The 12,609-nt window shown below is 36.6% G+C and overlaps 1 protein-coding gene across 1 annotated transcript; it reads left to right on the top strand.

Moving 5' to 3' along the window:
* Window positions 1–2,482: 2,482 nt before the first annotated feature.
* Window positions 2,483–12,278, top strand: LOC104096075 (WD-40 repeat-containing protein MSI4-like). Its single transcript, XM_070197804.1, has 15 exons — window positions 2,483–2,750; window positions 3,404–3,467; window positions 3,770–3,856; window positions 3,943–4,005; window positions 4,907–4,972; window positions 5,109–5,183; window positions 5,263–5,338; window positions 6,135–6,330; window positions 6,728–6,809; window positions 7,767–7,840; window positions 8,040–8,151; window positions 8,268–8,342; window positions 9,754–9,833; window positions 11,353–11,452; window positions 11,963–12,278. Exons 1-15 carry the CDS (start codon window positions 2,614–2,616, stop codon window positions 12,053–12,055), a joined length of 1,380 nt encoding a protein of 459 aa, XP_070053905.1. The 5' UTR covers window positions 2,483–2,613; the 3' UTR covers window positions 12,056–12,278.
* Window positions 12,279–12,609: the final 331 nt, after the last annotated feature.

Below are 12,609 nucleotides of genomic sequence, written 5' to 3'. Positions count from 1 at the left end.
TGCCACAAAGGATTATTTCCATTTTCATCCCATTCTAGCTTAATCAAGCTATAACATGATAAGTTGATATTAAATCCACGTTCATATCGGACCACAACCATATGTATGAAACTCAAAGATTAAAGGGACTATAAGACATTGTCAAGAAAATCGAGTCTTAGTTACAATCATTTGTAACTGAGATGAACAAGGCATTCTATAAGAATGACGCATTGTTCAAATTATTCATTTCCAACTATCTAGTCATTTATAACAATTATGTACAATATTGAAATCGTTGAAAAACGTTTCGCTCGGTTGGCCTTCCTACTTGCGATGGGATGGATGTGACTTCCCTCAGTTTGTATGGGTGGCATAGCCCGTTGCATAAGTCCCCCCCTAAAAGTGTTGAATAGAGAGATAGGATATTCTAAAGATAGTTGTTGAGGAAGCATCTGATTTCTAACTACGAGTCCATTTTCAAGCTAACTGAATGCCTATCAGTTGTTAGTTTTATTCAAGAGAGTAGCAAGTGTTGGCTTTGAGCTCAGAGCTCCTTAAGCTTGCGTTCGCTTCGGGCTTGCGTTCAACCTTGGTTTCGGGGTTGTCTCCTAGGCCCAGCTAACAATAAACTACAACACTAGATCTCTATCGGATAATGCCCTAAAAGAAAGACTGGTGATTCGTCAATGCCAAGGTTGAGGCTCCTTTACAAGCTAAAGAGAAGAACAAGAGGAATCCTTGCTTCATAACATAGGAACACGAGCTACAAGAGCGAGTTACTAAACCATTCGAGATGTAGAAAATGGATCCTCGCTCTCGACACCCTCCCCCTTGGGCATAACACCTTGCGAACACCTCAGTACATATCACCAAACAAGATATGCTAGCATTGAAATCAGAAAAAAATATTGATTGATTGAAGCATGCTTCGATTAGCTTCTAGCTCAGAGAGAGGCTAATCATAAAAAATAAGTAAGAAAAGGCTGAAAGAGGACTGGGGAGCCTCTCGAAGTCTCTGATCTTACATATAGTTAGACTGCAATTCTTTCGCTTGTGAAGAAGCTTAGCTAGGCCAACATGATCACGAACGAAGACAGAGAATTGCGTAGATAGGAGGACGAAATGAACCACTTGTCCTGATCGTAACGATTGAAGAAAGATGTTTTGACTTTGTCTCCCGGGATCCATGTCCATTTAGAGCTTTTTTCCACGTTGACTTGCTTTGTCTTGCTTACCGGCTTGGAACTTTTCTCCAAAAAAAGGGACCGACTCTAAGGATGCATTTATTTAAGTAAGCAAACTAACATGAGGAAATATCACAGCTTGTATAGGAGCCGAAAGAGCTCAACTGTAATGTTCAATACGTTCACGAATAATATTACTAATTTCGTCAGCTCGAATGTGTATCTCCAAATATTTTGGAGATAAATACCAATTAGAAAGTCTGAGACGACCCAGAAAGCACTTGATCATATCATGATCTGATTTGTAAGCCTACTTGGGTCTTGTGTATTTACTTGTAAGAACAAAATTCTTTATTTTGTAATGGATAGTTGCAACTTCATAAAAAAGAATGTAATAGAAGTACCTCCATAGGGACTCCATCTCAACATCAATTCAAATTTGATGGCTATTTTACTTGAACATTTTCATTAACGCCTTCCGCTTGTAGACAAACAGAAAGCAGAAAGAGAGCCCGAGATGCTGATCCGCAGCGAGGCAGGCCCATCTCAAAAGGTTATGTCCATTTTGATATTCATGGTTCGGTTTGGATCAGTTTTCCCCTAAAAAGAAACTAAACCAAGTAAGTCAGTTTTTCAAATACTGGAACCAAACCAAACCAATTAAGCCGATTTTTTATTGATTCGATTTTTGTTGATTTTTTTGCTTTTTCGGTTATTTATCAGGTTTTTTCTTAAATATGAGACATACACTACCAAACACATATTCTGGCGGCTGCATTTTCAATGTAACATCTATCATTTACCAAGATATATTGATGATAATTGAATCAAATAGTGATGAGTAATTTAATTACTCAATTAAAATTGGATTATTTTAAACATGAAATAAATTCTTATACTTAGCAAAAGAAAAATACCAATCAAACTAGAATATAAAAGCAAAGAATTAGATTATTATAATAGCAAAGAACTATACTAAAAATACAAACGACTAATATGTACTATAAAATTTTAGAAACTTTATATAAAAAATTAAAAATACACATATATATATGTGTAATAATAAATTTAAATAGCTACTTCTATAGTTGGTTTGATTCGTTTTTTTTTTCCGATTATTTTTTGATAAAACCACAACCAAACCAAATTTGATTAGTTTTAAAAATTCAAAACCAAAATCAAATAAAACTAAGATGTATCAGTTTTTTTGGTCGGTTTGGTTTGATTTTGGTTTTCCTTTTTTTTTTTTTAGGAAAACCTATAATTTTTTCCCTCAATGACTCAAGTAGCGGAGCTATATATAAGTGGAATCCCCAAAAGGTATTCGACTGTTCCGCGTGTTGTACTTTCAGGCAAATAGGAAAAAAGCCTTAAAGCGCAGCAGCAGAGGCTTGAACAGTAAATAGGGAGCAGAGGCGGGAAAACGTGAGTAGAGCAAGACACAGAGATGAAGGAAGAGAGAGCGGCGAAAGGCGGAGAACAGCGGTCGGTGGACGAACGTTACACACAGTGGAAGTCACTGGTTCCTGTTCTCTACGATTGGCTTGCTAACCACAACCTCGTTTGGCCTTCCCTCTCCTGTCGGTTCGTATTTACGCACATTCCCACTCTTCTCTCTTTCTAGGGTTTCGTTACACCGTTTTTGTTAACCCGTACTCCCTTTTGTCTATGCATTATGCGTTTTGAACTGCCCATTGTTGGTTGACGCATTTGTTAATACTCTTGCTCTGTAGGTTTCTTAAAATTCTTTGCTCTGTGCAGGTGTGTGTGGGTTGGGGTAGGGGGTAGTGCTTCAGGAAGCTACTTCATGAATAATTCAATGTTTAAACTTTTCATGTAAGGCTGTAACCTAGAATTCCAAGTGAAAATCATTATTAAGGGTCTATAAATGACTTTACTAAATCATCTAAGTAGTCTTCTCTTAGTTCGAGGACAAGAGAGGATGTGGGTAGACGGAGAGGTGAAGTATACCTATGTTCTTGTGCAATGTTTGACGGTTGAAGTCTTCTCTTGGTTCATCTGTTGTTGGAATGCAGGTTGTCTGGCATATTTGATTGCTGATTCTTGCCGTTAGGTTTATATATTATTTCTCTCTTTGTTGATGTGTCCGTTTTGATCTCTCTTTAGAGATTCAATAGTTTTACTGAGATTGCAGCTTCTTCATGTAGATGGAATTGCTTCTTTGGTTGCTTATCTGTAGATACTAATAACTGAAAATTACCGCTTCTCTCTTTCAGGTGGGGTCCCCAGTTTGAGCAAGCAACTTACAAGAACCGCCAGCGCCTCTACCTTTCTGAGCAGGCAAGTTTATCATTTCACTTCATTTAATTAACTTGTCATTTATATGTTACATTTTAATGATGAAAATATGTTAGATTAGCCTTGATAAATATTCTTATAAATAAGGTTAGTAAGTAGCGAACAGGAAGCGTCAAGAATACTTATTTGTTCGGTTGTTGCTTTAGAATCCTTAGTTGGTGTGGTAGTTATTGTTATTATCCTTTCAGTTCAATCATCTCATTATTTTCTTACATCACTGCTAAATGTCATCTCTATTCTCATCATAATCTTTATTTGGATCCTATTCTTCCTCTTCCCCGCAGACTGATGGTAGCGTTCCAAATACGCTTGTCATAGCTAATTGTGAAGTTGTAAAACCTAGGGTTGCAGCAGCACAACACATATCTCAGGTGTTCTCCATGTGCATAGATACATGCCCTTCCTATTTCTTCCTCCACCTCTTCACTTTTTATGATCTTGGTTGTCTATCTTTCAGTTCAACGAAGAAGCACGTTCGCCTTTTGTAAAGAAGTACAAAACTATTATTCATCCGGGTGAGGTACATCTTTCTTTGGCCTATCTTATTATAAGATTCAAACATGAAATTTTCTCTTTCTGGTTTATTTCATTATTAGATTATACTGTTAAGATTTTGTGTTACACTAGAATACAGGCAGTGCACTTGAGGACTTCTGCTGTTCAGTTAGTATAATTTCCTGAATGGTTATTTTCCGCTGGTAGCTTGTCTCATCACTAATGCAGCTGAGTGTTTAATGCATTTTGTTTTGTCATCTAGAATTATTACCAAAATATTTGAAATTAGGTGCTTTATATGGAAATTTCTCACATGGTTTTATACTTAATTCCTGTTTTAGATTCTGGATTAATGTTGACTGTTAATTACTCACTCTTGCATAGATATCTTATGAGGAAAAATTGGTGAAACATATTGTAGCAAGCCAAAAAATAATTAAATTAGAAACATACAGCATAAACCAAACCAGGTGTTGTTTCCCAACACAGATAATCTGGCGTCATAAATTTTGAAGTGGACTTAGAAGAGTTTCAATTCAAAAGGATTATTAGTGCCTATAGGCCCCAAATTCTGGTTACATCATTTTAAACTTCTGATAGTACATTTTTCCCCCTCATTTAGAGGGAAAAATTATTTTCCATATAGAATGTTTCCAATGTATTTGTGCAACTTTTTTGTTCTTAGTGATTCTTTTGGTGTCAATGGAACTTTCTCAAGATAAAATGAATTGATCATTGTATCTTGCTGAATCCTTACAATTATACTACTTGTTCTCCTTTCTTATACTCACTATAAGAATGGTAAATACTTGACTCTTGTTGCTTAAGAACATCAATTACAGAAGCACTCATAACATGGAATTATGTACTTGAAATACTATAATCTGCTTTAACAAATCTGGTAGCATTCTATAATATGATTTCAGGTGAATCGAATAAGGGAACTGCCTCAGGATAGCAAGATTGTGGCCACACACACTGACAGTCCTGATGTAAGCATCTGCTTCTGCATATTTCATTTTCCTTTTGTAGCCCTATTCATACAAGTTGGTTTCCACCCTTATGGCTGCTGTTTCTTTTTAGTAACCTTTGAAAACTTTAAGTTGACCTTGGAAATTTTGGAATCAGGTTCTTATTTGGGATGTTGAGTCTCAGCCTAACCGTCATGCTACCTTGGGCGTAAATAATTCTCGACCGGACTTGGTGGGTTTTTTAACGACAGGTTCAGTTTTCCAACTTTGTATCTTATAAGTAGTAACTGATAGTCTATATCTACCTGCAGATATTGACTGGACATCAAGACAATGCTGAATTTGCGCTCGCTATGTGCCCTTCTGAGCCTTTCGTGCTCTCTGGAGGTTGACCGACCAGTCATTGAATGTTCTCTTCTTTCAAGGATTTTGTGATTGCTTCTATTCCAATTAGCAGCTCATGGTTAACTGCATGTTTATTAACGGATAATGTGCCGTTTTATAATTGGTAACCAGTTGGTGGTCTTCAGATATTTTCTATTCTTTTTAGCTTATTTCCTAAGTGACATGTTCTGGTCGTTGGTGGCAGATGGTGATAAAGCCACCGAGTCATATGGTTTTTGCAACTTATTCCTTAGATAGCAATTTTCAGCTACCAAGGTAGTCCACATTATTCGTTATGAAACAATTCCTTCTTTTTGACGCCTGAGTTGATTTAGTGGTGTATTCCTTCTGGCTAGGTAAAGTGAGACCAGTATAATGCACACTTTCAACCCCATAATTTCGTTTCAAAGAGTAACAATGTATGACACTACCTAGTTGGCACAAAATCTAATCAGGGTAGTTGTTGATAAGTTAGTTTGATGAAGAACATCATATTATGGTTTAAAGTTGAATTATAACTTTGTATGTTCTGAAAGATTTAAGAGTTTTATGGTATATTATTCTTTCTAGAAGTGTGTCGCATGAATTGTGTTGGAGGGACTATAATACTTTTCCTTAATGGAGATCTATAGTTAACTTAGGGGGAAACTTTTGGACCACATCAGAGTTCAGCCTCTTACTGTCATTGATGCCTGCAGTCAATTAATATTACCTCCTTTAGTTCTTACCTCAGATATTTTTTTAACTTTTCGAGCTTGTGTATTATAAAGCTCATGCACTCATGGGTTAATTGTTGCAGGGAAGGACAAATCGGTTGTTCTGTGGAGCATTCATGACCATGTGTCAACATTAGCAGCAGACCAGGGAGCTACAAAGTCTCCTGGATCTGGAGCAAGTAACTCGAAACCTTCTGCAGAAGGCCCTACTGTTCAAGCTCGAGGTATTTTCCAAGGACATGATGATACCGTAGAAGATGTTCAGTTTTGCCCTTCCAGGTAGCTCATGTTTATCACATCTCACATATTGTATAAGATGTTGAGTTTAGCCCTTCAGTGTTTCATTAGGTGTTGTGAGACTTGATGTTGTTTGGGGTTAACACTGTCAAAACGTTTGTGTAATGTGACCTTGATTGAAGATGAGATAATACTTGTTTGAGCTGTCATGTCACATATCAAACTTCTTTTCTTCTGTATTATGTCTTATGAGTTTCAAAGTTAAGCCGTTCTATTCCTTTTTCCTCTTTTTCCCCCTGGATGAAGTAGCTTTCTGACCACTTTTCAAATAAAAGATAAAGAGAAAAAAGAACAGGGAGGAAAGAAAAAAAAAGTTATTTGTTCACCTCTTATCCTGGCTTCACGTATCCTTACTGGATTCCTTTTTTTAAAAATAAAGTGCACAGGAGTTTTGCAGTGTTGGAGATGATTCCTGCCTAATACTGTGGGATGCAAGAACTGGTTCTTCTCCTGCTGTCAAGGTTGTAATCATTGTTTTTGCTCAAGCACTTAGTAACTTATCTTGTTTTCTACATTTTCTCTTTGTGGATAAGTGGAGAACTTCTCTTGATTTGTGCTTATATTAAAAAATGACTTCTCCTTATTTCTAGTGAAATCATACTAAAGATCTCTGGCCTCTGTGCTTGTGTGTGGGGAGGTCAGGAGGGGGTTTCTGTCATATTGCCTGTTCTTCATATTGTAGTTTGTTATATCAGATAGGTAGGCAGTAAATATTTTAGTTTGCAACACATATAAAATTGAAATATTAGAGGTGGGGAGACAATGAGCCAGATATGGTTGTACAGATAAGGCATTTGTGATTGACCTTCCGGTGTCTTTTCGTCAACTGGATCCTATCTATCTATGTTGAAATGCTTTAGTAATCTGTTGTCTTTGCAGTTATTTTTGGTTGCTTCTGGTCATTGTTCCTTCAATATTTTTTTGTGGCACATTATATGAGAAAAACTTGTTTTCTGAAACGTGTTCTTGAGTTTGGTTAAGCTTGAGTAGTAAATCTTGGCGAAATGTGGTAGCGAGTAGCAGTAGGATTTAGGAAAAATGGTGATGGATAATTGTTATAAGGTGGTGATAATTCTTAGATATTGGTAAGTGCAAGTGAGTTTGACTAGTTAGAGGTTGCTGTAGAAAATGACTTATGGCCTTAATGGATGTAACACATTTTTTCTTTGGCCCTATTTAAAGCTGATTAATCATTTCAAATAGGATTCCACCAAGTAAACCTCAGTTCTGTACGGCATTTATATTACTTATTATTATTAGTCTTTCCATTAACATATCTGTTCTTTATGCATTCCTTGAAATGTCTCCTTTCTTTTTCTAATCATTATTATTACTATAATCGTTACTATATTATTTCTGTTTCTTTGGTCATAGTCATGTCTCTGATTGGACTTTGGATCTGATAATTTTCCCTGCAGGTAGAGAAGGCTCATAACGCTGATCTTCATTGTGTTGATTGGAATCCTCACGATGTAAATTATATTTTGACTGGGTAATGATTGCAAATGTTCGTCCTGTTGAATTATGATGTTTAAGTAGGTTGATCCTGAGACAATACATTAATCTTTCTGCAATATTTATGTGGTGTCGATCCTTGTATTTCCCCTTTATGTGAATGTATGGTTCCATGATTCCATGAATTTTTTTCAATTTCTGTGGAAGCCTTAAGATTATAGCTATGCCTCCTTCAGGTCGGCAGACAACACTGTTCGCATGTTTGATCGACGAAACCTCACTTCTGGGGGAGTGGGATCGCCTATACATATCTTTGAGGGCCATACTGCTGCTGTGCTTTGTGTACAGGTCTGAGAGTAACTGACATGCTTGCTTGCTTTTGCTGTCCACCCTTATTTATGTTGATAAGGTAACCTATTTGCATGAGACCTGCACTGGCGTTTGATAAAAAATTTCTATTCCAGTGGTCCCCAGATAAATCATCAGTCTTTGGAAGTTCTGCAGAAGATGGTATCCTGAACATCTGGGATCATGAAAAGGTTAGAGATCCTTTCCTCTCTTGTGTTTCTTTTGGGTGTGTTGGGGGGTGGGGTGGGGGGGTCAAAGAGATGAAAAGGTGGGACTTTGCCGAAAGGCAGATAAATGTATCTTTTCCTCTATTTTTTTCTTCAAAATTTTGGCAGCTCAAAGAAATATCTTATGAGGGGAAAAGCTAAAGATTGTTAGTTCTTTTTGTGTTTCAATTTAATTGCTTATCTTCTTGTATTTTTTTCCTTTTCCTCATGAACCATATGCTAAGGAAGTTCTTCTAGTTAATGACACAGATCAAGTTGATTTTGTCTTTGAAAATCACTTCTGTGACTTGCATAAAGTAATAAAAATATATTATCCAATGATTCAAATAAGTAGAGATAGTATGCATAAAACCAAATAGGGTCTAAATTTGGCAATCAAGTTAGAAATGACTGCGATTTTTTGGGTACCATTTAAGCTCCTTTTTGTTTCCCTAGTAAGGCATCATTTCTACAAAGTAGTGGTTAGACTGACTGTGTTGTATGGGTAGAGTGCTGGCCAGTCAAGAACTCCCATGTCCAGAAGATGAAAGTAACTGAAATGAGGATGTTGAGAATTGAGATGGATGTGTGGGCATGCTAGGTAAGATAAAATTAGGAATGAAGCTATTCGGGACAAGGTGAGAGCGGCCCTCGTGGAGGATAAGATGGTTCGGGCATGTTAAAGGGAGAAGCACATATGTCCCAGTCAGGAGGTGTGAGAGGTTGGCCATGGAATAAGAGGAAGAGTATAGGTAGGCCAAATAAATCTTGGGGAGAAGTGATCAGGCGGGATATGGTGCAACTTGAGCTAACCGAGGACATGACCCTTGATATGAGGGTGGAGGTTGAGAATTAGGGTGAAAGGTTAGTAGGTAGTCGAGCGTTTCCCTTTGTGTTCCTTAGTTCAATAGTATTAGTGTTAGTATTGTATCATTTTATCCTTAGATTGCTATTATTACATATCCTGTATTGTTATTACTTGCTATCGGTACTTCTTTTATCTTTTCTTTTGCTATCTTGGTTTCAATTTTCTAAATATCTTGTATTGTTGTTATTTGCTATCAGTGCTTCTTTCATCTTTTCTCTATCGGAAACAACCTCTCTGCCCTTACATGGTAGGGGTAAGGCCGGATACATCCACCCTCCCCAGACCCCACTTGTGGGAATACACTGGGTTGTTGTAGTAAGGCATCATTATTTGTTAGGTTAACAATAGTAGTAAGCCTTTTCTTTTTGGAATTATCCATTGATTGACATTGTTAACAAGGTTATAGCTTATGATTTTCTTCATTCAGGTGGCAACATTGTTATGATTTAAGGATTTTGTTTCTATTTAACATTTAAAAGAAATTATACTTCATTGTTAGTAGTTTCAATGAAAATTATTTTCTCGCAGATTGGTAAGATGGAGGACTCTGCTGGTAGAAAAGCTTCAACATCTCCTCCTGGCTTATTTTTTCGTCACGCTGGACATAGGTATAAGTTTGCAGTTTGATTATTTTATATTAAATTTTGTTTGCATGGTTCTAGTTCTCTTTCCTTCTATGTCCATGAGAAATTGAACAAAAGGCTGCTGAATTAGCCTGTTTCTTGCGTGTACCAATTGAAGTATTTTGAGAAATTGAGATATCAGTATCAGGAAACAATATTCTGAATTTCTTCATTCGAAGTGAATTCTTAGCTTTTTTCTAGATTCTTTCTAGATTCAAAGACTAACCACAAAATCATAAAGAAACTTTTATAGTTATAAAATATTTATTTTTGAATTTTCCATTTTTTTTTCGAGTTCCTTAATAATGGGCTAAAAAAAGGAAGGGCGTTTTCGGGGAGAACCAAAGTGAAGTTCAGCTTCCATTCCCCAAACTGTTAAAAAACAAAAATCATCTTTTTGTTTTTTCTTTTTCATTAGCTCTCCACGGGAGTACAATTTAGATATATGCCAAGGTTTCAGACAAAAAGGAAATAATATTTCGATGTGAATGCCCTCTCCTGCTTGCTCTTGGCCTTGGTTGCTTAGAGACATTCCTTTAGTTCGTCTTAGAGAATGGAATTCCTAATTCCGTTTTCGTCTGCTTTTCTCGAGAATGTGAGACTGCTCACCTCAGTAATCGTGTTGTCCGCTCTTTTCATTGATTGTACAGCTTTCTCTAAACAAGGAATTTCTAGGGAGTCCTCCCATTCGGCTGAAGGAGCAATGGCTTTTGGTTTTGAACTCGCTATACCAATAGTTCTGTGGTATTTACAAATCTTTTTTGTCGATAACCTCAGACCAATCAATCGAATATTGATTAATACGTAATCGATCGAACACTACTTGAAAACGGCTCCTATTAATCAAGGAGATACCTCCCTGACCCTATTCAGTTGCCAAAGATGACCCCTTGTCTTGAGCTATGTATAGGTTTTTGTATCATAAAAACCTTTGTTTTCTATTATAAAGAGACTGAAATCCTCTTCTATTTCTCTGCTGTGTTTTACGTAATCACTATTTGTTGTTTCTACCTCTAGTTTATACTAAAAAAGAGCTTGTTGAATCTTGGGGATGTGCTTTTGTTGGCAAATCTCTTTAAGAGACATCTCCGTTACTCACCTCAAGCTTCACCGATTAGTATGATTCTCCAACATAGGCTTTTTCATATAAATTGTAGATCTCACCATGTCCACGTGAAATTGCACTAGGCCGATGGTGGCTGGTCACTAGACTGTTTTTTGTTTGCTGTTGATGTAGAAACCAGAGCGACAGTATAGCTTCTCTCTCTAACTATCCAACTCTGAAGGTAAATAATAAAAATCTAATGGTGGATATAATTAAGAGCAGAGTCAATTCTCCTTTCTCTCTTTCGTTAGGGAAGTTCAGAGGGTTATCACTTTTATTTATGCCTGCTTATTAAAAATGAAAGAAAATCACGTATATTTATGCCTTTGAAGTTAAGCAGAGAGCATCTGAATTTCACTTATGCCATGTATCGGGTTCTGACTTTGTGGATGAAAATAGGGATAAGGTGGTTGACTTCCACTGGAATGCAGCAGATCCATGGACCATTGTTAGTGTCTCAGATGATGGTGAAAGTACTGGCGGAGGCGGTACATTACAGGTAACAGCCAAACTTGTTTATTATAATCATACTGAATCGACCAACAGATACATTAAAAAATGCTCAGTATCTGATTAACCTAAAATCTGAACTACACTGTTCCAGTTTCACCTAGGCTTCAATAGTTCTATGCTGTGTTTATTAAATTGTAAATGATGATTGGTCGTACAGTAGGTTCAGCCAAGCTTGACTTAAGCCTGAATCCTGATAAGGTTGAATGGTGCCTGCTTTTCTCTGTGAAAAGTTGTTATGATTTTTGATAGTCTTTCGCCTAAAGGTCCTTCACGATCGCTACCAAAAGGCCATGATTTACCCAATGTTTATTTTGCCCTTTAATGCCAAGCCCTAAATATATCCAAGAACCGGCAGCTATGATTTACCCTATGTTTATTTTGCCTTTTAATGCAAAGCCCTAAATATATCCAAGACACATGAAAAAACATAATGTGCAATAGTGCATTATCATCTTTCGTTGACATTTTTTAAGTCTCATGGTTCAACCTTTTGCAGATATGGCGAATGATTGATCTCATTTACAGACCCGAAGATGAGGTTCTCAATGAACTAGAGAAGTTCAAGTCTCACCTGCTCACTTGTTCTTAGTATCTTCACGTAGGCGAAGGCGCTGCTGTTGCAACCATGTTAACGAAAAAAACTAACACCAACCTATGAATTTGCTGAGTCGCTCAAATGGCTAGGTTTTGTTAATTATGTATTGAATCCTTAATTATATCTGCTCATTGACTTAAAGATTATGACACACCTCCTTTGTATGGAAAGCTGAGTGACTTCTTCTGGTAATGTTGATAAGACACCCATTCCAAAACTGGAATACTCCACTCTGGTGTTTGGTTTTTGAGAAAAAGAATTTCCATGGTCTTTCTTTCTAAAGTTCCAATCCAAACGCTAAGAGAAGTGTGAAATTTCAATGGCTAAAAAGAAAGTTGAGAACTAATTACCGCGACTCAGAAATAAAGTTGAATCTATAATGTAAGTGTTATAACTTAATTCATCTCTCTAATCCTTTTGTTAGATTTTCCAAAAGAGAACATAAGCTTTGGTAATATCAACTTGTAAAATTGCGTGTTATTTCAGAGATTAAATTTTATGTTTCATACATCTTAAGTTTTTACTGAATAAATTCTTTTAACCATTAC

The sequence above is a fragment of the Nicotiana tomentosiformis genome, chromosome 3, assembly GCF_000390325.3.
Source record: "Nicotiana tomentosiformis chromosome 3, ASM39032v3, whole genome shotgun sequence".
Lineage (NCBI taxonomy): Eukaryota > Viridiplantae > Streptophyta > Magnoliopsida > Solanales > Solanaceae > Nicotiana > Nicotiana tomentosiformis.
This window is presented reverse-complemented; position numbering and strand designations above follow the sequence as displayed.

What these genes read in the sequence shown, in the direction of transcription:
- LOC104096075 (XM_070197804.1), top strand. Translation starts at nt 2,614, where the DNA reads ATGAAGGAAGAGAGAGCGGCGAAAGGCGGAGAACAGCGGTCGGTGGAC. An exon ending in GCCTCTACCTTTCTGAGCAG is followed by an intron (nt 3,468 to 3,769) that starts GCAAGTTTATCA and finishes TCTTCCCCGCAG; the next exon opens with ACTGATGGTAGCGTTCCAAA. An exon ending in ATAATTCTCGACCGGACTTG is followed by an intron (nt 5,184 to 5,262) that starts GTGGGTTTTTTA and finishes ATCTACCTGCAG; the next exon opens with ATATTGACTGGACATCAAGA.